Raw genomic sequence first — 21,744 nt, forward strand, 5'->3', positions numbered from 1 at the left:
AAACCCCTGTGCCGGCAGGACTGAAGACCGACAGGTCACAGGTTCAAATCCGGGGAGAGGCAGATGAGCTCCCTCTATTAGCTCCAGCTCCTCATGCGGGGACATGAGAGAAGCCTCCCACAAGGATGATAAAACATCAAAAATCATCCAGGCGTCCCCTGGGCAACGTCCTTGCAGACGGCCAATTCTCTCACAAAAGGAGCAGTCACTCCTGACACGACAAAACACACACACACACACACCAATACTAATAAAATGTAAATTTAAAATTCACAGTTTAAAATTGACTGGACAGGCCTGTCATAAGACATAAATCTTTCATTTGTAACACTGTCCTGTCTGTCCAAAGGGCACTGAATATTTACCAAGTATGTGTACTATGATCTGCCCTGAGCCCCCTTGAAGAAATAGATCAAAATATAAATAAAGTGTTATTATTATTAAAATTCTGACAGCTCATTTAGCTGTCAGATGTCTTCCAGTAGATTATTTTACAGTCTTGAGGTGGCTGATGAAAAGTTGCCCTGGGTGACAGTTGCCAGCTAGTTTCTGGCTGGTTGAAGTAAGCCCTTACATCATCCTTATTGCTGATGACTGCTACTTAGAGCCACCGCCAGAAAATGCAGTAATACTACCCTTCTTGCTGTTTACCATAGTGGACTAATACTACTACTAATCATCTGGACCACATCTGGAATATTGTGTCCAGTTCTGGGCACCACAATTCAAGAGAGATATTGAAAAGCTGGAATGTGTCCAGAGGAGGGCAACTAAAATGATAAAAGGTCTGGAGAACAAGCCCTATGAGGAGCGGCTTAAGGAGCTGGGCATGTTTAGCCTGAAGAAGAGAAGGCTGAGAGAGGATATGATAGGCATGTATAAATATGTGAGAGGAAGCCACAGGGAGGAGAGAGCAAGCTTGTTTTCTGCTTCCTTGGAGACTAGGACGCGGAACAATGGCTTCAAACTACAAGAGAGGAGATTCCATCTGAACATGAGGAAGAACTTCCAGACTGTCAGAGCCGTTCAGCAGTGGAACTCTCTGCCCCGGAGTGTGGTGGAGGCTCCTTCTTTGGAAGCTTTTAAACAGAGGCTGGATGGCCATCTGTCAGGGGTGATTTGAATGCAATATTCCTGCTTCTTGGCAGGGGGTTGGACTGGATGGCCCATGAGGTCTCTTCCAACTCTTTGATTCTATGATTCTATGATTCTATCATCATCATCATCATCATCATCATCATCTTTATTTATACCCCGCCACCATCTCCCCGATGGGGACTCGGGGCGGCTTACATGAGGCCAAGCCCAAACAACAAATTACAACAGAGTAAAACCAAAAACGCAAACAATAAACAACAACATCATAATTACATAAAACATGTGAATACATCTATATTAAAAAAATGTAATGTTAGTTCATGCTACCATCAGAACTCAAAAACCACTGGGGGAATTGACACCAAATTTGGACACAAGACACCTAACAGTCCAATTTATGTCCTCCACTCAAAAAAAATGATTTTATCATTTGGGAATTGTCGTTGCTGGGATTTATAGTTTACCTACAATCAAAGAGCATTCTGAACTCCACCAATGATGGAATTGGGCCAAACTTAGGACACAGGGCTCCCATGACCAACAGAAAAAACTGGAAAGGTTTGGTGGACATTGACCTTGAGTTTAGGAATTATAGTTCACCCACATCCAGAGAGCACTGTGGACTCACACAATGATGGATCTGGACCAAACTTGGCACGAATATTCCATATGCCCAAATATGAACACAGATGGAGTTTAAGGGAAATAGACCTTGACATTTGGGAGTTGTAGTTGCTGGGATTTATAGTTCACCTACAATCAAAGAGCATTCTGAACTCCACCAATGATGGAATTCAACCAAACATGGCATACAGGACTTCTATGACCAACAGAACACACTGGAAGGGTTTGGTGGGCATTGACCTTGAGTTTTGGAGTTGTAGTTCACCTACATCCAGAGAGCACTGTGGACTCAAACAATGATGGATCTGGACCAAACTTGACACAAAAATTCCATATGCCTAAATATGAACACAGATGGAGTTTGGAGGAAATAGACCTTGACATTTGGGATTTTTAGTTACTGGGATTTATAGTTCACTACAATTAAAGAGCATTCTGAAATCCACAAATGACAGAAATGGGGCAAACTTCCCACACAGAACCCCCATGACCAACAGAAAATACTTAAGGCCATCCAGTCCAACTCTCTTCACCAGGGCAAGAAAATGTAATCAAAGCCCTCCTGACAAAGAGCCATCCAGTCATAAATATAGATAGATAGATATGATTCTCTCACACACACACACAGATATAGTATCATAGATTTGAAAGAGACCCTTAAAGAAGGACTATGATATCTTGCATATTCCAGAGTAGGCAAACCAGACACTCTCCACATCAACACTGACAAAGAAACAACAAGAAATACTGTTTACTCACAAGCATAAAGGAATTACATATATTAGAAACCAACACTTTCTCGTTACTTTATTTTCCAGACCACCAGACTGGGCCACAGTAATGCGTGGCAGGGGACAGCTAGTAACCATATAAAATTACAATAAGCACAACCACAGTGACAATGGGCAGGCTACATGTAATGATTAAAAGAAAAACTAATTAAAAACTAATTAAAAACTCGGGTGAGATAAAAGAGAAGCAGGTTATTTGCGGAGGAGGGCTCATTATAGAGGGGGTTGTGGAATCATTAGTAATGAAACAACACTTTCCCTGGAAAACAAAATCCAGACCAAGGTGAGCTGCCTCCCTTACTGCCATATAATGTCTCCCTCTTTTCATGGCCCAGGATAGCAGGTGGGGATCATCAAACTCACACAAGGTGCACAGTATATGCACAAATATTGATTTACCATATATACCGCCCATTGGCGGCAAAAAAAGCCAATGGGATTTTGGCCTGCATCAATAGGAGCATAGTGTCTAGATCTAAGGAAGTAATGCTACCCCTCTATTCTGCTTTGGTTAGACCACATCTGGAATATTGTGTCCAATTCTGGGCACCACAATTCAAGAGAGATATTGACAAGCTGGAATGTGTCCAGAGGAGGGCGACTAAAATGATCAAGGGTCTGGAGAACAAGCCCTATGAGGAGCGGCTTAGGGAACTGGGCATGTTTAGCCTGAAGAAGAGAAGGCTGAGAGGGGATATGATAGCCATGTATAAATATGTGAGAGGAAGCCACAGGGAGGAGGGAGCAAGCTTGTTTTCTGCTTCCTTAGAGACTGGCTTCAAACTACAAGAGAGGAGATTCCATCTGAACATTAGGAAGAACTTCCTGACTGTGAGAGCCGTTCAGCAGTGGAACTCTCTGCCCCGGAGTGTGGTGGAGGCTCCTTCTTTGGAAGCTTTTAAGCAGAGGCTGGATGGCCATTTGTCAGGGGTGATTTGAATGCAATATTCCTGCTTCTTGGCAGGGGTTTGGACTGGATGGCCCATGAGGTCTCTTCCAACTCTTTGATTCTATGATTCTATGATTCTATGATTCTATAAGCCAACCCGAATATAAGCCAAGGCACCTAATTTTACCACAAAAGAACTGAGAAATCTTATTGGCTCAAGTATAAGCCGAGGTTGGGAAATGCAGCCACTACTGATCAATTTCAAAACTAAAATTAGATATCAATAAATTACATTAATTGAGGCATCAGTAGGTGATTTTTTAAAAAATATTTACCATATTTCAAAGAGAAATGGTAAACTAGCTCTGTAAGTGGAAAAGGAGGGTCAACAAAAAACAATATGGTATCAATAATTTTATAATAATAATAAAACTTCATTTGTATCCCACCCTATCTCCGCATGGGGACTCAGGGTGGCTTCCAGCATAGTAACAGGCAAACATTCAATGCCTATATAAACAGAAAAACAGAAAAAAAAACTCTAAACAGAAAAGGCAATACTAAACGTTGTACAATAAGTTTAACTAAACAGTTGCATTAAATAATGATCATTAAAAGAAAATTTAAAAAACAGCCGAGGTAAAGTATCATATCAGTTCCTTTTCGCCTTCTGTCAGGCTTCTCCTATTGATGCAGCCTAGGATGGCATTGGCCTTTTCAGCTACAGCATCACACTTGTTGGATCATGTTCCACACATGGTAGACTACGACCCCTTGCATAGAATTCTAGAGTTCCTCGGCAGTGGTGTTAAAGGTGCACATGGGGCATGGGAGGAGGGAAAGACTCACACCTTTCTCTTCTCCCTTGCGCGGCTTTCCTGCCTCCACCGCTGAGGAAGGCGTGTGCGGGGCGAAAGAGGAAGGGGAGAGGAGTGCACCTTTCATAGAATCATAGAATCAAAGAGTTGGAAGAGACCTCATGGAAGAGGCCATCCAGTCCAACCCCCTGCCAAGAAGCAGGAATGTTGCTTTCAAATCACCCCTGACAGATGGCCATCCAGCCTCTGTTTAAAAGCTTCCAAAAAAGGAGCTTCCACCACACTCCGGGGCAGAGAGTTCCACTGCTGAACGGCTCTCACAGTCAGGAAGTTCTTCCTCATGTTCAGATGGAATCTCCTCTCTTGTAGTTTGAAGCCATTGTTCCGTGTCCTAGTCTCCAAGGAAGCAGAAAACAAGCTTGCTCCCTCCTCCCTGTGGCTTCCTCTCACATATTTATACATGGCTATCATATCTCAGCCTTCTCTTCTTCAGGCTAAACATGCCCAGCTCCTTAAGCCGTTCCTCATAGGGCTTGTTCTCCAGACCCTTGATCATTTTAGTCGCCCTCCTCTGGACACATTCCAGCTTGTCAATATCTCTCTTGAATTGCGGTGCCCAGAATTGGACACAATATTCCAGGTGTGGTCTAACCAAAGCAGAATAGAGGGGTAGCATTACTTCCCTAGATCTAGACACTAGGCTCCTATTGATGCAGGCCAAAATCCCATTGGCTTTTTTTGCCGCCACATCACATTGTTGGCTCATGTTTAACTTGTTGTCCACGAGGACTCCAAGATCTTTTTCACACGTACTGCTCTCGAGCCAGGCATCCCCCATTTTGTATCTTTGCATTTCGTTTTTCCTGCCAAAGTGGACTATCTTCCCCCTTGCCTCTTGCGTGGCTTTTCTGCCTCCTCCCGCCAATGCCGTCGCCACTGCGGCCGCACATGGGACAAGGGAGAAGGACAGAAAGGCCGTGGAAAAAACCTGCAGCTGGGGCTCCCTCCGCCTTTGCCACTGCTGAGGAAGGCTTGTCTTTTCCCTCCTCCTCCCTCGTTCAGTGCGAGGTTTCCTCGGCAGAGGATGGAGCCGTGGCCGTGGGGCTTGTCCATGGTCTTGCTCTCCTCTGGGCTTGGAGGAGGGAAAGGCGCGCAGGGGGTGAGGGAGGAATAGAGGTAAGAATCCTGGTGGGAAGGCATGGGGAAAGGGAACTGATTTATGAGGCCATAAAGAAGACTCCAGCAAAGCATTCCAGCGGGGAAGCATGCGGGGAATGCGGAAGTGCTTCATCAGCATCGCAGATGGACGATGAAAGCGACAGCTCCCCTGGCAGCCAGAAAAAAGTTAAATAGCCTCTGTGTATGTCTGTATATGTTTGTATGTCAAAAATTGGCATTGAATGTTTGCCATATATGTGTACACTGTAATCCGCCCTGAGTCCCCTGTGGGGTGAGAAGGGTGGAATATAAAAGCTGTAAATAAATAAATAAATAAATAAATAAATAAATAAGGGCTCTTCTTTCAGCCCCACACACTCCTGCCAGGACCCTGACCCGAATATAAGCCGAGGGGAGGTTTTTCAACCTGAAAAAGGGCTGAAAAACTCGGCTTATAGTAGGTATCTTAAATTCTTAACACCTACTATCTTGCACGGTTTGGTGGCTAGGAGGCTAGGGTTCAAATTCCTGATCAATCATGGAAACCACCATAGTGACCTTAGACAAGTCTCATTCTTTCAACATCAGAAGATGGCAATGACAAACCTGCTTGTGCCAAGAAAACCCTGTGATAGATAGGCTTGTCTTTGGAGCACCATACATCACTGCAAGTCAGAAATGACTTGAAGACACACAATGAGAAATGATATTGAGAAGACCAAAAAAAAATCAATACCTGATATGTACAAGTTCTCACATTGTTTATTGTGATATGTTTATGCAAAACTTTATTTAGAATTTTGCATATGGCTTTTCTGAACTCAAATGAAGTATCACGTAGACCATCTCAAAATAGATTTCTCTGTATTCTATTCTATAATTCCATAATAACATTTTCTTTTTTCCATTCTACCTGAATTATGAGGGGCTCCAGCAACTTCTCCACAGTACGTGTTTGAATCTGCAGATTCTGTGGATCAATTTTCATTTGCATGCGTGGTACTCCTGCTGCCATTTTAACCTAAGGGCAAAAGAATAATAGCTTATTAAGTAGTAATACATCATGGCATTTTCCAAAGTCAAAGATGTATGCTTAATCTAAGCAGTTTATAATTTCAACATGGACTGATACAAGGAGACAGCAAAGGAATGCTATGACTGTCAAAAAGAAAAAGTGTGTGTATCACAATGCAAAAAAAAATGTGAATGCACATGTCAGGAGCCACTTGAGAAACTGCAAGTCGCTTCTGTTGTGAGAGAATTGGCCATCTGCAAGGACGTTGCCCAGGGGATGCCTGAATGTTTTGCCATCCTTGTGGGAGGCTTCTCGCATAGGGAGCTGGAGCTGACAGAGGGAGCTCATCCACACTCTCCCCGGATTCAAACCTGCAACCTGTCAGTCTTCAGTCCTGCCGGCACAAGGGTTTAACCCACTGCGCCACCGGGCGTTCCATTTGGTGGAATGAGACAGAGGTTTTCAAGTTTCACAAATCTTTTATGTAGCAATATGATAATTACATATTATTTCTGAATTACACATAATAACTACTAGGTGTGTAGCAAAAATGTGCTATGGATTTGGATGAGCCCAAAATTCAGAACTGGACTGGACTTATTTTGGAGATACTTGGGATGTTCAAATCAAAGTTGGACTTATTAATTCAATGCAAACCCGAAGGTTCCTGATAATTAAGTTTGGAGTACACAGCATGAAATTATACAAATCTCCTCAAGTCCTCCAAATAAGGAAAACTCGGGATGGGAGTATAGTTTTATTATTGCCTTCTCTAACTTGAATCATATTGAATAATTTTACTAGCACTTTCCAATCACATTGAATCAATATATTGTAAAACTGGCCCTGTGTTCAACACTACTAGTCCTCACTCCCAAAATAATGGAAAGATTTTGTTGGGCCATCTTAAACATGATGGAATATATAGCACTGGGTACCAGTATGGGGAATGTCCAAGTCCATCAACTTCTATTAACATACACACCACATCCTTCGTTGATTTGCATTTCTGCAGCTGTACTCACCATAACTTCCCAATTCTTACATTGAATCATAGAATCAAAGAGTTGGAAGAGACCTCATGGGCCATCCAGTCCAACCCCCTGCCAAGAAGCAGGAACATCGCACTCAAATCACCCCTGACAGATGGCCATCCTGCCTCTGTTTAAAAGATTCCAAAGAAGGAGCCTTCACCACATTCCGGGGCAGAGAGTTCCACTGCTGAACGGCTCTCACAGTCAGGAAGTTCTTCCTCATGTTCAGATGGAATCTCCTCTCTTGTAGTTTGAAGCCATTGTTCCGTGTCCTAGTCTCCAGGGAAGCAGAAAACAAGCTTTCTCCCTCCTCCCTGTGGCTTCCTCTCACATATTTATACATGGCTATCATATCTCCTCTCAGCCTTCTCTTCTTCAGGCTAAACATGCCCAGCTCCTTAAGCCACTCCTCATAGGGCTTGTTCTCCAGACCCTTGATCATTTTAGTCGCCCTCCTCTGGACACATTCCAGCTTGTCAATATCTCTCTTGAATTGTGGTGCCCAGAATTGGACACAATATTCCAGGTGTGGTCTAACCAGAGCAGAATAGAGGGGTAGCATGACTTCCCTAGATCTGGACACTATGCTCCTATTGATGCAGGCCAAAATCCCATTGGCTTTTTTGCCGCCACATCACACTGTTAGATCATGTTTAACTTGTTGTCCACGAGGACTCCAAGATCTTTTTCACACGTACTGCTCTCAAGCTAGGCGTCCCCCATTTTGTATCTTTGCATTTAATTTTTCCTGCCAAAGTGACGTATCTTGCATTTGTCACTGTTGAACTTCATTTTGTTAGTTTTGGCCCATCTCTCTAATCTGTCAACATCTTTGCATGTTAACATTCTTGGAAACTTGATGATTGTTAGTGTTGCTGTGCCAAAACGTAAAGACTCCCTTTGTTGTTGTTCATTCGTTCAGTTGTTTCCGACTCTTCATAACCTCATGGACCAGCCCATGCCAGAGCTCCCTGTCGGCCGTCACCACCCCCAGCTCCTTCAAGGTCAATCCAGTCACTTCAAGGATACCATCCATCCATCTTGCCCTTGGTTGGCCCCTCTTCCTTTTTCCTTCCATTTTCCCCAGCATCATTGTCTTCTCTAAGCTTTCTTTTCTTCTCATGATGTGGCCAAAATACTTCATCTTTGCCTCTACTATCCTTCCCTCCAATGAGTAGTCAGGCTTCAGGCTTCCCTATGGTCCAGTTCTCACATCCGTAGGTTACTACGGGGAATACCATTGCTTTGACTATGTGGATCTTGGTTGCCAGTGTGATGTCTCTACTCTTCACTATTTTATCGAGATTGGACATTGCTCTCTTCCCAAGTAGTAAGCGTCTTCTGATTTCCTGGTTAAAGTCTTTGCACCTAGAAATACAAAGTCTGTCACGGCCTCCACGTTTTCCCCCTCTATTTCCGAGTTGTCAATCATTCTTGTTGCCATAATCTTGGTTTTTTATGTTTAGCTGCAACCCAGCTTTTGCGCTGTCTTCTTTCACCTTGATTAGAAGGCTCCTCAGGTCCTCCTCGCTTTCAGCCATTAAAGTGGTGTCATCTGCATATCAAAGGTTGTTAATGTTTCTTCCAGCCATTTTCACCCCAGCCTTGTATTTATCAAGCCTGGCACATTAATAGGTTGGGTGAGAGTATACAACCCTGCCATACGCCTTTCCCAATCTTGAACCAGTCTGTTGTTCCATGGTCAGTTCTTACTGTTGCTACTTGGTCCTTATACAGATTCCTCAGGATAGAGATAAGGTGATGTGGTATGCCCAAACCACCAAGAACTTGCCACAATTTATTATGATCCATACAGTCAAAGGCTTTAGTATAGTCAATAAAACAGAAATAGAATGACTCCCTTATACAATGAGAAATATCTGAATCATAGAATTAAAGAGTTGGAAGAGACCTCATGGGCCATCCAGTCCAACCCCCTGCCAAGAAGCAGGAATGTTGCTTTCAAATCACCCCTGACAGATGGCCATCCAGCCTCTGTTTAAAAGCTTCCAAAGATGGAGCCTCCACCACACTCCAGGGCAGAGAGTTCCACTGCTGAACGGCTCTCACAGTCAGGAAGTTCTTCTTCATGTTCAGATGGAATCTCCTTTCTTGTAGTTTGAAGCCATTGTTCCGCGTCTTAGTCTCCAGGGAAGCAGAAAACAAGCTTGCTCCGTCCGCCCTGTGGCTTCCTCTCACATATTTATACATGGCTATCATATCTCCTCTCAGCCTTCTCTTCTTCAGGGTAAACATGCCCAGCTCCTTAAGCCGCTCCTCATAGGGCTTGTTCTCCAGACCCTTGATCATTTTAGTCACTCTCCTCTTGACACATTTATTTATTTATTTATTTATTTACTTTGCTTATGTACCGCTGTTCTCAGCCCGAGGGCGACTCACAGCGGTGTACAACATAGAAGAACAAGGTTCAAAATTCAAGACACAATCTAAAATATCAATCTAGCAATAACCAAAACATCATCATCAAAAACATCAACAATATCAATAGAACAAAAAGCCATTCACGTCGTCTCATCGTTTAAACTACAATCCAGTATCATATTCCGTTGTTCCATTCCTGTCGTCATTACCAATTATTGCACTTCTTGTTCGAACGCCTTCTTGGACAGCCAAGTCTTTAATTTCCTGCGGAATATCATCAGGGAAGGAGCCAAACTGATGTCCATGGGAAGGGTGTTCCACAGCCGAGGAGCCACCTGTGAGGCAGGTGGGATCGAGAGCAGGGCCTCCCCGGACGATCTCAAAGTCCTGGTGGGCTGGTAGGCCAAGATGCGGTCAGATAGGTATCTTGGGCTGGAACTGTTTAGGGCTTTATAGGCCAACGCCAGCACCTTGAATTTAGCCCGGTAGCAAATCGGCAGCCAGTGGAGCTGGTACAACAAGGGCGTTGTATGCTCCCTGTGTCCCGCTCCTGTTAGTAACATGGCTGCCGCACGTTGGACCAATTGAAGCTTCCGGGCCATCTTCAAGGGCAGCCCCACGTAGAGCGTTGCAGTAGTCTAAACATTCCAGCTTTATCCTTTTGACACATTCCAGACTCATCCTTTTAACAAGTTTCCAAGGTTTATTTATTTATTTGTTGTTGTTGTTCATTCGTTCAGTCGTCTCCGACTCTACGTGACCTCATGGACCAGCCCACGCCAGAGCTCCCTGTCGGCTGTCACCACCCCCAGCTCTACTATATATATATATATATATATATATATATACACAACATACTAATGGCAAAAATTAAATGCCGAGATACAATAAAACTAAGTAGTTAACATTTGATATTTTTCTGTCCTTCTTTCAAATATTAATACCTAAGTGGTGATTTATGGGATGCAATAAGGCAATGAGTAACTCCACAACAGAAATATCAGACAGACAAACTAAGATGTTTTTATGCTATGTGGCTTTAAATTTTCCTTTGCCTGAGAGTGTGGTTGATAACTTTTTTTATTTCTTGGCATTTGGAGGAATAGTTACCCTTCCTGAGGGGACCAATAATTCTAACTTCCAGAAAAAAGAGATGCAGGGAGTTTTGTACAAGAGTGATTAGGTTTTGATGATTCCCCAAGAAAAATGCATATATTACCCAAGCAAATAAAAAACAGATTAAGTCTGCATCATTCCTCATATACACACATGTTCAGCTTTACAGCTTAAAAGCAGTAATACCACAAATAAGACAAATCTATACTGTATTTCTAACCTGCTTATCTACTTAAGTTATAAAATAATAACAAAGTGTGTGTGTGAATAAAAAATAATAATTTTGCATGTCACAGATGGAACAATATGCAAACCCTTTAACACTATGGATTTATGAATTAATTTATAACCTACCTTAAGCCTTAAAACAGACTTTAGAATAATTCATTCACAAAATATAGCCACTTGCCACTCATACATATGACTTTTGCTGACCCCAAAGTGGAGGGGGGAGTTATTGGGCTAGTATATCATCATCATCATCATCTTGGAGTCCTCGTGGACAACAAGTTAAACATGAGCCAACAATGTGATGTGGCGGCAAAAAAAGCCAATGGGATTTTGGCCTGCATCAATAGGAGCATAGTGTCTAGATCTAGGGAAGTATTGCTACCCCTCTATTCCGCTTTGGTTAGACCACACCTGGAATATTGTGTCCAATTCTGGGCACCACAATTCAAGAGAGATATTGACAAGCTGGAATGTGTCCAGAGGAGAGCGACTAAAATGATAAAAGGTCTGGAGAACAAGCCCTATGAGGAGTGGCTTAAGGAGCTGGGCATGTTTAGCCTGAAGAAGAGAAGGCTGAGAGGGGATATGATAGCCATGTATAAATATGTGAGAGGAAGCCACAGGGAGGAGGAAGCAAGCTTGTTTTCTGCTTTCCTGGAGACTAGGACGCGGAACAATGGCTTCAAACTACAAGAGAGGAGATTCCATCTGAGCATGAGTAAGAACTTCCTGACTGTGAGAGCCGTTCAGCAGTGGAACTCTCTGCCCCGGAGTGTGGTGGAGGCTCCTTCTTTGGAAGCTTTTAAACAAAGGCCGGATGGCCATCTGTCAGGGGTGATTTGAATGCAATATTCCTGCTTCTTGGCAGGGAGTTGGACTGGATGGCACATGAGGTCTCTTCCAATTCTTTGATTCTATGATTCTATGATTCATCATCATCATCATTTAATTACTTATTAATCGCCCTTCATCCAAGATGCTCTAGGCGATTTACATGGGTATATGGTTGAATAGGACCACTTTATTTATTGTCGGGGAGGCGTGGGCAGCCAGTCCTTACAAGATCTTTGCTCCAACCCCTAACATGTCTATCCATGCCACGTAATGTCATATTTCTGGGCTGTGTGATTTTAAGTAATTATTTTAAGTGATATGTTTTAATTATGTGATTTGAAAATATATGTTGTTTAATATGTTGAAAATATATGTTGCTGCGCCCGTACCTTGGGAAGTCTGACTTGACCACGGTAGTCCACGCTCTGGTTACATCCCGTTTAGACTACTGCAACGCTCTCTATGTGGGGTTGCCCTTGAAGACGGCCCGGAAGCTCCAACTGGTCCAACGTGCAGCAGCCATACTAACAGGAGCGGGACACAGGGAGCATACAACCCCCTTGTTGTACCAGTTCCACTGGCTGCCGATTTGCTACCGGGCTCAATTCAAAGTGCTGGCGTTAGCCTATAAAGCCCTAAATGGTTCCGGCCCAAGATACCTATCGGACTGCATCTCGACCTATGAGCCCACCAGGACTTTGAGATCTTCCGGGGAGGCCCTGCTCTCGATCCCACCTGCTTCACAGGCATGGCTGGCGGGGACGAAAGATAGGGCCTTCTCAGTGGTGGCTCCTCGGCTGTGGAAGACCCTTCCCGTGGACATCAGACTGGCCCCTTCCCTGATGATATTCCGCAGGAAATTAAAGACTTGGCTGTTCAAGAAGGCGTTCGAACAAGAAGTGCAATGATTGGTAATTGACTATAGGAATGGAACAACGGAAAATGATACTGGATTGTGGTTTTGATGATGAGACGACGCGGAATGGCTTTCGTAGTAATGATGATGCTTTTTGATGATGGTGTTTTTTGTTAATGATGGATTGTGGATTTTTTATATTGTGTCTTGTATTTTGTACCTGTTCTTTCTATGTTGTACACCGCTGTGAGTCGCCCCTGGGCTGAGAACAGCGGTATATAAGCAGGGGCGGCTCGTCCATTATGCGAAGTAAGCGGTCGCAGAACACTTTTGTTTGCCAGGGGCGCAGAGGTGCCTCTGTAAATGCCCCTCGACCGCCACTCTCTCTTGGTCCCAATGGCTGAGGAGAAAGTCAGGAGAAGAGGTGACTTTTGGTGCCCATGCCGGGGTCTTCAGGCACGCCTCCGGACCCAAAGCGGGCCAGGCAAGGGAGCAAGTGCGGCAAGTGTAGTTACTGGGATGTATAGTTCACCTACAATCAAAGAGCATTCTGAACTCCACCAATGATGGAATTGAACCAAATATGGCACACAGAACTCCCACAATGAACAGAAAATATATATCAAGGATTGGTTGGGGGAGGGGGGCAAAATACTGTTTGCTTACCTTTGAAAATTACCTAGGGCCGCCTCTGTATATAAGCAAAGTAAATAAATAAATTTAAGGCATCGAATCGTGCCTTTGCTGTGAGCTGCCTTGAGTCCTCTTAAGGATGAGAAGGGAGGGATATAAATGTGGTAAATAAATAAATGTTGTGGCACCCAAGCTCCTTCCTCATCGCACTTCATCCCATCTACACTTCTATATACTTACTTACTTAGGCAATCCCTCGTTGTCCGAGTAGGATTGTTTTCCAAGATTGGTGTACTGGTGGTGGGTCCGTAGGTGACTGTGGAGCCCTATTCTTGATCTGCATCTTCTCCCACAGTTACGGGCATTGGTTTCCAGGTGGAAAGTAGTCCTGGTCGGGGTTGGCTTGATGCGCCTTCCTCTTGGCATGTTTCTCTCTTTCGCCCTCCATTCATGCCTCTTCAAATGCTACAGCACTGCTGGTCACAGCTGATCTCCAGCTGGAGTGCTTATGAAGCAAGGCTTCCCAGTTCTTTGTGCCTATGCCAGAGTTTTTAAGGTTGGGTTTGAGCCCATCTTTAAATCTCTTTTCCTGACCACCAACATTCCATTATCCGTTCTTGAGTTCGGAGTAGAGCAACTTTTTTTGGGAGATGGTGGTCGGGCATCCAGACAACATGGCCGGTCCAGCGGAGTTGATGGCGGAGGACCATTGTTTCAATGCTACTGGTCTTTGCTTCTTCCAGCACGCTGGCATTTGTCCACTTGACTTCCCAAGAGATTTGCAGGATTTTTCGGAAACAACACTGATGGAATAATTCTAGAAGTTACATGTGACGTCTGTAGATAGTCCACGTCTTGCAGGCATATAGCAGGGTTGAAACTGCATTATATGGTCAGTGTATAGAATCATAGAATCATAGAATCAAAGAGTTGGAAGAGACCTCATGGGCCATCCAGTCCAACCCCCTGCCAAGAAGCAGGAATATTGCTTTCAAATCACCCCTGACAGATGGCCATTCAGCCTCTGTTTAAAAGCTTCCAAAGAAGGAGCCTCCACCACACTCTCTCACAGTCAGGAAGTTCTTCCTCATGTTCAGATGGAATCTCCTCTCTTGTAGTTTGAAGCCATTGTTCCGCGTCCTAGTCTCCAGGGAAGCAGAAAACAAGCTTGCTCCCTCCTCCCTGTAAACTTATATAATGTCATTTCACTGCATTGATGTGTATTATATGAGTCTACACTGACCTCATAATGCTGTTTCAAGCTGCATTATATGACTACATAGATGGGGCCAAGGCACCCCCTCCCTACAATATCAAATAGAGCCAGGGCTGAATAGCCTTTCCTTCATTGACCTGTCCCTACCATAGTTGATATGGAGAATTGTTAAAACATCTGTTGTAGTTATCTAATGCATATGTACTCATATGACCTGAAAGCCAGGAACACCAAACAAATATTTATCTCCTTTACATTTGTTCATAAATCCATAAGCAAAAGAGGTCCAGTGATTATTACAACGTATTCTTCATTAGCCCATTAAACAATCTATTTGACACCTCCTACATGGTGCTGATTTTCAAATAGAGCTTTTTTGAAGCCAGCTTCACTTGCAATTACACTATATCACTCGATTTTTGTCCTAGGCTATCAATGTCATTTCCTAATTGGTTCTGTTATAAAAAATGGAAAAGGTTTATTAAAGTGCAAAAACTTTGTTTTTGCGGGACACACTGCAACACATTTTGCTATAGTTTTTCAATTAATATCTCAGAGAGTCTCAACCAATTCAACATAGTTTGTAGCAGCCACAAAAATGAAGTTTCTGGAGTAGAAAAACTACTTCCAAAGTAAGTACCACACAATTAAACAGAAAATAACTCTTTCACGCCAGGAACAGAACTTTTTTTAAAAAAATTGTTACATAGTGTTATTGCAAGAAATCAAGAACTGTAGGGCTTTGATTTCTTGACTCTAAGACAGCTTTTGGTGATTCCATATATGTATGTGTGTGTGTATATGTATATATATATGTGTGTGTGTGTGTGTGTGTGTGTATATATATATATATATATATATATATATATACACACACACATATGTGTGTGTGTGTGTGTTTGTGTGTGTGTATGCACACACACACACTCACACACTCACACACAAGCTGTACCCACCACAGTTGCTGTGGCCAACCTTCCCTCTTTCTCTCCTTCTTTCCCTCCTTTCTTCGCTCCCTCTTTTCTTCCTTCCCTTTTTTCTTTCCTTCTCTCCTTCCTTCCTTTCTCCCTCTTTCCTTCCTTCTCTTTTTTTCTTTCCTTCTCTCCTTCCTTTCTCCCTCTTTCCTTCCTTCCCCCCTCTTCTTTTCCTTCTACTTTCTCTCCTTTCTTCCTTCTCTACCTCTTTCCTTCCTCCCTTCCCTTTTTGCTTCCATGCTTCCTTCCCTCTTTCCTTCCTTCCTTCTTTCCTTCCCTTTTTTTCTATATCATCATTTAGGTTTTCATCATTTAGCTTTTTGGGGGATTTTAAGTCCTTTCCGCTGTTTTTTGTTGGGGGGGTTATGAGTGATGGTCACTCGGTTGTCTGTTAGGGGTGTAGTGTCCAAATTTCGTGTCAATATGTCCAGTGATTTTTGAGTTATGTTAATCCCACAAATGAACATTACATTTTATTTATATAGATATAGATAGAAAGATATATTTCAAAATAGAAAAAAAATGCTAAATCAGAAAATTTTATTTTTCAAAAGTAGAAAAAATTACCAAAAGATGGAAAATAATATTTTTTTTATTTATATATCTGAAAAGTTTTTCCTACTTTTTCTAACTGCAAAGTCTTTTATTTGGGGGGGGGGCGCTTTTTGTGGAAACTAGTTCAGCTGCACCATTTGCAGCCTTGCACTAATAGTCCACAATAAATCCAGAAATGGGAAATTTCTGTGCTGCCCTGCTTCTCTTGATGTCTGGACCACATGGCTATTTTGCTTAATGGTTAATCCAGTCCCAAAGAACTGGCCCATTCATGAAATCACTAAGTTATTTGGTAACTTAATCCTAAAAGGCTTTATATTAAAATGCTTCCATCAAGTATCTAGCTTTATTAAGTCTGCAAGGTATTCCGTTTCTATACTTGCATGACGAATATAATTTCCATGCATAATTTATGCCAGCTTCTCAGAGAACATTTTACTAAAGTAAGAATGCATCATGTTTTCCAGAAGATAAGTGTCCTGAACTTCATTGGAGATGTATTTTCTTCCAATCATGGTATATGGCTACACTAATGTCCTACTTCAAAACATCAACTAGTTTGTTATTATGCGCAAATAATAAAGACACAAAAAATGTGGGCTCTTTCTGCGTAATAAATCAAGAGGCATACCTTGAAATGCAGCCAAAAGCGTTAAGACTGCATACTAATCTCACAACAAATTTGAAAAGATGCCACAAGTATTATATTTCCATTTCAAATGTAATACACATGTCTTAAAAACACTATGTAGTTAGTAGAAGTCCAGTAGTTTTACTCTTCTGTATATGAGACATTCTCCTTTATATGAGACAGATCAATTCCTACAACACTTGCATTCATCAGTGATGGTTACCGTTTGGTAGCTCCCAGTGTCCTACAAATTACAGCTGGTGTAGATAGGGATATATTTGCCATCACCATTGTAGCCCAATCCTATGTAGAGGCGACCCTAGGTAATTTTCAATGGTAAGCAAACAGTATTTTGGCGCCCCCCTCCCCCCCAACCAATCACTGATATATATATTCTGTTTGTCGTGGAAGTTCTGTGTGCCGTATTTGGTTCAATTCCATCATTGGTGGAGTTCAGAGTGCTCTTTTATTGTTGGTGAACTATACATCCCAGTAACTACAACTTGCATATGTCAAAGTCTATTTTTCCCCAAAAGCGCCTCAAGAGCGCCCCTGGGCAAAATCAACGATACTGCAAATGCTTACTTTGCGTAATGGGTTGAGACGCCCCTGATCCTATGCATGCTTATTGAGATCAATGAAATTCCAATCTCTACGGATTACAATCAGTATCTCACTGTTGCCAGTATCTCACCAATCCTTGTATACTGTTTAAAAAAAATTGAAAACACAGAATAACTTGTACAAAAAATGTTTATATGTTTTTATTTTCAGGATTAATTTGACTTCAGCATTATAATTTTCTTAATACAGGAATAGATACAGGTAGCAGAGATTATGCACAATCTATATAATCGTATATGTATTTAATAGGGCTGGGCAACCACGGAAAAATTTGTTTCTAAACTCGATTCGTTTTTAGGGGGTTTTTGCGTTTTGATTTTTAAAAGAATTCCGAAATTTTTCTTTATAAAAGTTCGAAATTTACGAAATTTCAGAAATTACAAAACAATTATGAATCGATTCGTTAATGGCAGACGCGACCGCGCAATACGCTAAAAAAACCTCCAAATGGGACAGGGGGAACTTCTGAAGCTTTCCTCTCCCTCTGTTGTTGACTGTTGGTGTGATAATTATATTTTTTTTCACTGATAAAACAAACAACAACTATAAAACTTGCACCAGACATGTGGAAATAATAACGAAACGATTTCGAAACAATTTCGAAACAATTACGAAACAATTACGAAACGAATTGAAAAATTCGTTTCGATTTTTAGTTGCTCCTGAATGGTTCAGTATCGCTTCGTTATCAAAAAAATAACGAATTAATATCAAATTACGAAATTAACAAACGAAACCGCCCAGCCCTAGTATTTAAATCTATTTGAGACAAGTAAGCTTATTAGATGCTTCATTGTTTGGCAGACTCTCTCATAACTTAAAAAATGGAACTGCTGTCACTATACAATATTCTACTGAAAACCAAGTTTTCCCCATATTATGAATTATCCCCCTTCAAAAAAATCCATTCAGATGTTAAACTTTTTGTAGCTTAAACTTGTACGTCTTGAAAGCAACTATAAAGGAGGACCGTTCCTTAGGAATGTTTGAACTATATATGTCTACTGGATTTCTTTTGATAAACTAGTCTGTTTCGGTCACTGAGTTCAATAAATCTGTGATAAAAGATGTTTTAAAGCTGTGAATACCATATCACTCACCTGTTTCTGAATGCAAACAGTTGATATCCAAGTGCTGAGCCAATGTCTAGTCAGTCCTTCCAGAGTTTGGAAGTTCAGCGCAGCTATTATAGCTCACTTCTTGGCTTATCATACATCTGCAAACAGAAAGCCTGACAAGCACTGTAGTGTATTTCAGGGTAAGTGACGGGGCATAGTGGCTGCTGGACAGGGGGATGGGTCATCCTTAAAGCTATACAGACCAATGCAAAGTCCTGTGGGAATAATTTAAAAGTCAAAACACAAACAAACATTATTCTGGTCTATATTTATTTATTTGTCGTGTCAGAACAACCAGTCAAATTATATTACATTTCTAACAGAACAAAGCAAACAAGCAGATTACAAAATTTGTGAGTATGAGAGTTGATTAGATGTCCTTTGACCAGTATCTGGCCACTTGGAGTGCCTCTGGTGTTGCTGCAAGAAGGTCCTCCCTTGTGCATGTGGCAGGGCTCAGGGTGCATTGCAGCAGGTGGTCAGTGGTTTGCTCCTCTCCACACTCGTATGTCGAGGATTCCACTTTGTAGCCCCATTTCTGAAGGTTGGCTCTGCATCTCGTGGTGCCAGAGCGCAGTCTGTTCAGTGCCTTCCAAGTCGCCCAGTCTTCTGTGTGCCCAGGAGGGAATCTCTCATTTGGTATCAGCCATTGGTTGAGGTGCTGGGTTTGAGCCTGCCACTTTTGGACTCTCGCTTGCTGAGGTGTTCCAGCGAGTGTCTCTGTAGATCTTAGAAAACTATGTCTAGATTTAAGTCGTTGGCGTGCTGGCTGATACCCAAACAGGGGATGAGCTGGAGATGTCTCTGCCTTGGTCCTTTCACTATTGGCTGCTACTTCCCGGCAGATGTCAGGTGGTGCAATACCGGCTAAGCAGTGTAATTTCTCCAGTGGTGTAGGGTGCAGACACCCCGTGATAATGCGGCATGTCTCATTAAGAGCCACATCCACTGTTTTAGTATGGTGAGATGTGTTCCACAAAATGTTGTGAACGAGGCAGGGCAATTGCTTGATAAAGGCTTAATCTGAAGATACGTCAGGGCTCCAAAGTGCACAACTGGTGAAGAATAGAGTATGGCAAATGATCGGGCATGACTGAGAAAAGCTGCAGTGTCTCGTCTCCAGTTGCACCAGGAAATTTACAAATATACTTCCAGTGTCAGGGCTGAACTAAGATGGGTGCTTTGGAGAACTTACTTTATTACTTGTAATGTTACCTCTTTAAAAAAAATCCATTATATATGCTTTATTGGTTTGCTACACACAAAACTAATATTTTCCAGCTTCTGTGTGTTTGTACACGTTTCAAAAATACCGAAATAGAACATTAAACAGTTGACTTTATTTATAAAATGATCTGGAATTAACAGATTGTTCTCAAGAATATTAATCTTCATTTTATGTTTCCTGTCTGTATCTTCTGAATGGAAAGGGCATAATTAATACAGAACTTCTTTTTACTGTCAAAGACATTTAAATGTCTAGCAGGGTCCATTACATTTTCAGTGAAGTAGCCCCATTTCTGAAGGTTGGCTCTGCATCTTGTGGTGCCAGAGCGCAGTCTGTTCAGTGCCTTCCAGGTCGCCCAGTCCTCTGTGTGCCCAGGAGGGAGTCTCTCATTGGGTATCAGCCATTGGTTGAGGTTCTGGGTTTGGGCCTGCCACTTTTGGACTCTCGCTTGCTGAGGTGTTCCAGTGAGTGTCTCTGTAGATCTTAGAAAACTATTTCTAGATTTAAGTTGTTGACGTGCTGGCTGATACCCAAACAGGGGATGGGCTGGAGATGTCTCTCCCTGTTCTATATATGGAAACACCAGATGAAACTTATCCAGATGCAAGACGCCTTGCCATAACAGTAGAAAACTATCTTTCTTCCCCAGTTGTGTTTTTCTCCATTTCTTCCCCCCTACAATTTGGTCATATGCCAGCCACAGTCTCCAAGCAGTGACTCAGACTCTCAAAGAGGACAGCAAAAGGATTCATAAGGTTCTCACCCACGGCATCGGGACTGCAATATTGTTGTTGCCTTTCCTTTTGTACGCGAGGCATGCGGCATCCCACGGGATGCTGTGTCTTACCCACAGAATGAATTTTGTTTTCCACCCTCTCATAAACAGAGGTATCTTGGTAGGAAAAATACTCAACTCAGCCCCATGCCAATTTTCATGGAGAAATATAGTCTCAAATTGTTATTTCATGGCCCTTCTGGGCAGCATTTCCCCCCACCCATGTTGAACTGGGAGAATGCGTACAGATTTTCAACACTTCTCTTATAGCTCTCAGCCTAGGTGTTGAGCGAAATATTTTTCTACCTCCTGTCAAAATCAATTCAATCAGCGAGCAGAAGTTGCTTTATGAGCAGACTATATTTGTCCCTTTTTTTCGTTATTGCAAGCATGAGATATTCCTAAGGCCAGGCGCTGGGATTTCTGAGAAAGGGATCTTTTACATAAAACAGAAGAAAATTGCACAACACAAAAACAATTAAACACCTTTCCAAACAAATCCCTATGAGAGCATACATGGTAGCAGAGATTTCGCAGATACAGTTGGCACTTAGCTTTCCTTTGCTTTCAAAATATCACAATCAGTTGATGTTGGCACAATTCTAGGACAAGAGCTTAGAAAGTTACTTTGTGAGATTAATTCTTTATGTCACTGAATACATGGTAAAATGACTCATTACTCTTATGTTATAAACTGTAGGCACTCACTTTTCTTTAAATGTTTTTAATAAAAAGGGTATAAAATTTAACAAATTCCAGAAAGGTTCTCATATAATAAATTGAAAATGTTGCTAATGCCAGCCTTATTATCTAGACAAAATAAAAATCATAACAACTTATGCTAGAAGTGCAAAAAGGAGACAGGAACTTATTATCATATGTTCTGGGAATGCAAGAGAATCCAACAATTTTGGTCAATGGTCCATAAACATGTACAAAAAATAACCAAAACAAAACTGGAAATGAAGCCGGAATATTATCTCCTTAATATGACAGTCCCCGCCATGAAGAAAAATGAGGAAAAAATCTTCTTTTATCTCGCATCCGCGGCAAGGATGCTTATAGCCCAAAAATGGAAAACACAAGTAACCCCATCGGCTGAGGAATGGACAAAAAAGGTGATTGAATTTATGGATTTGGAAAA

At 42.1% G+C, this 21,744-nt stretch overlaps 1 protein-coding gene across 1 annotated transcript in view; it reads right to left on the reverse strand.

Moving 5' to 3' along the window:
* The window catches only part of CTNNA3 (catenin alpha 3), a 1,221,152-nt gene extending 1,202,468 nt beyond the window's left edge, over positions 1 to 18,684 (reverse strand). The window contains exons 1-2 of the mRNA XM_060768919.2: positions 18,580 to 18,684; positions 6,292 to 6,399 (exon numbers count right to left, since the gene is read on the reverse strand). Of these exons, the coding sequence (XP_060624902.2) occupies positions 6,292 to 6,393 (102 nt within the window). The 5' untranslated portion in view covers positions 6,394 to 6,399; positions 18,580 to 18,684. The remainder of the gene's footprint in view (positions 1 to 6,291; positions 6,400 to 18,579) is intronic.
* Positions 18,685 to 21,744: the final 3,060 nt, after the last annotated feature.

Source organism: Anolis sagrei, chromosome 3 (genome assembly GCF_037176765.1).
Source record: "Anolis sagrei isolate rAnoSag1 chromosome 3, rAnoSag1.mat, whole genome shotgun sequence".
NCBI classification, from domain to species: Eukaryota; Metazoa; Chordata; class Lepidosauria; order Squamata; family Dactyloidae; genus Anolis; species Anolis sagrei.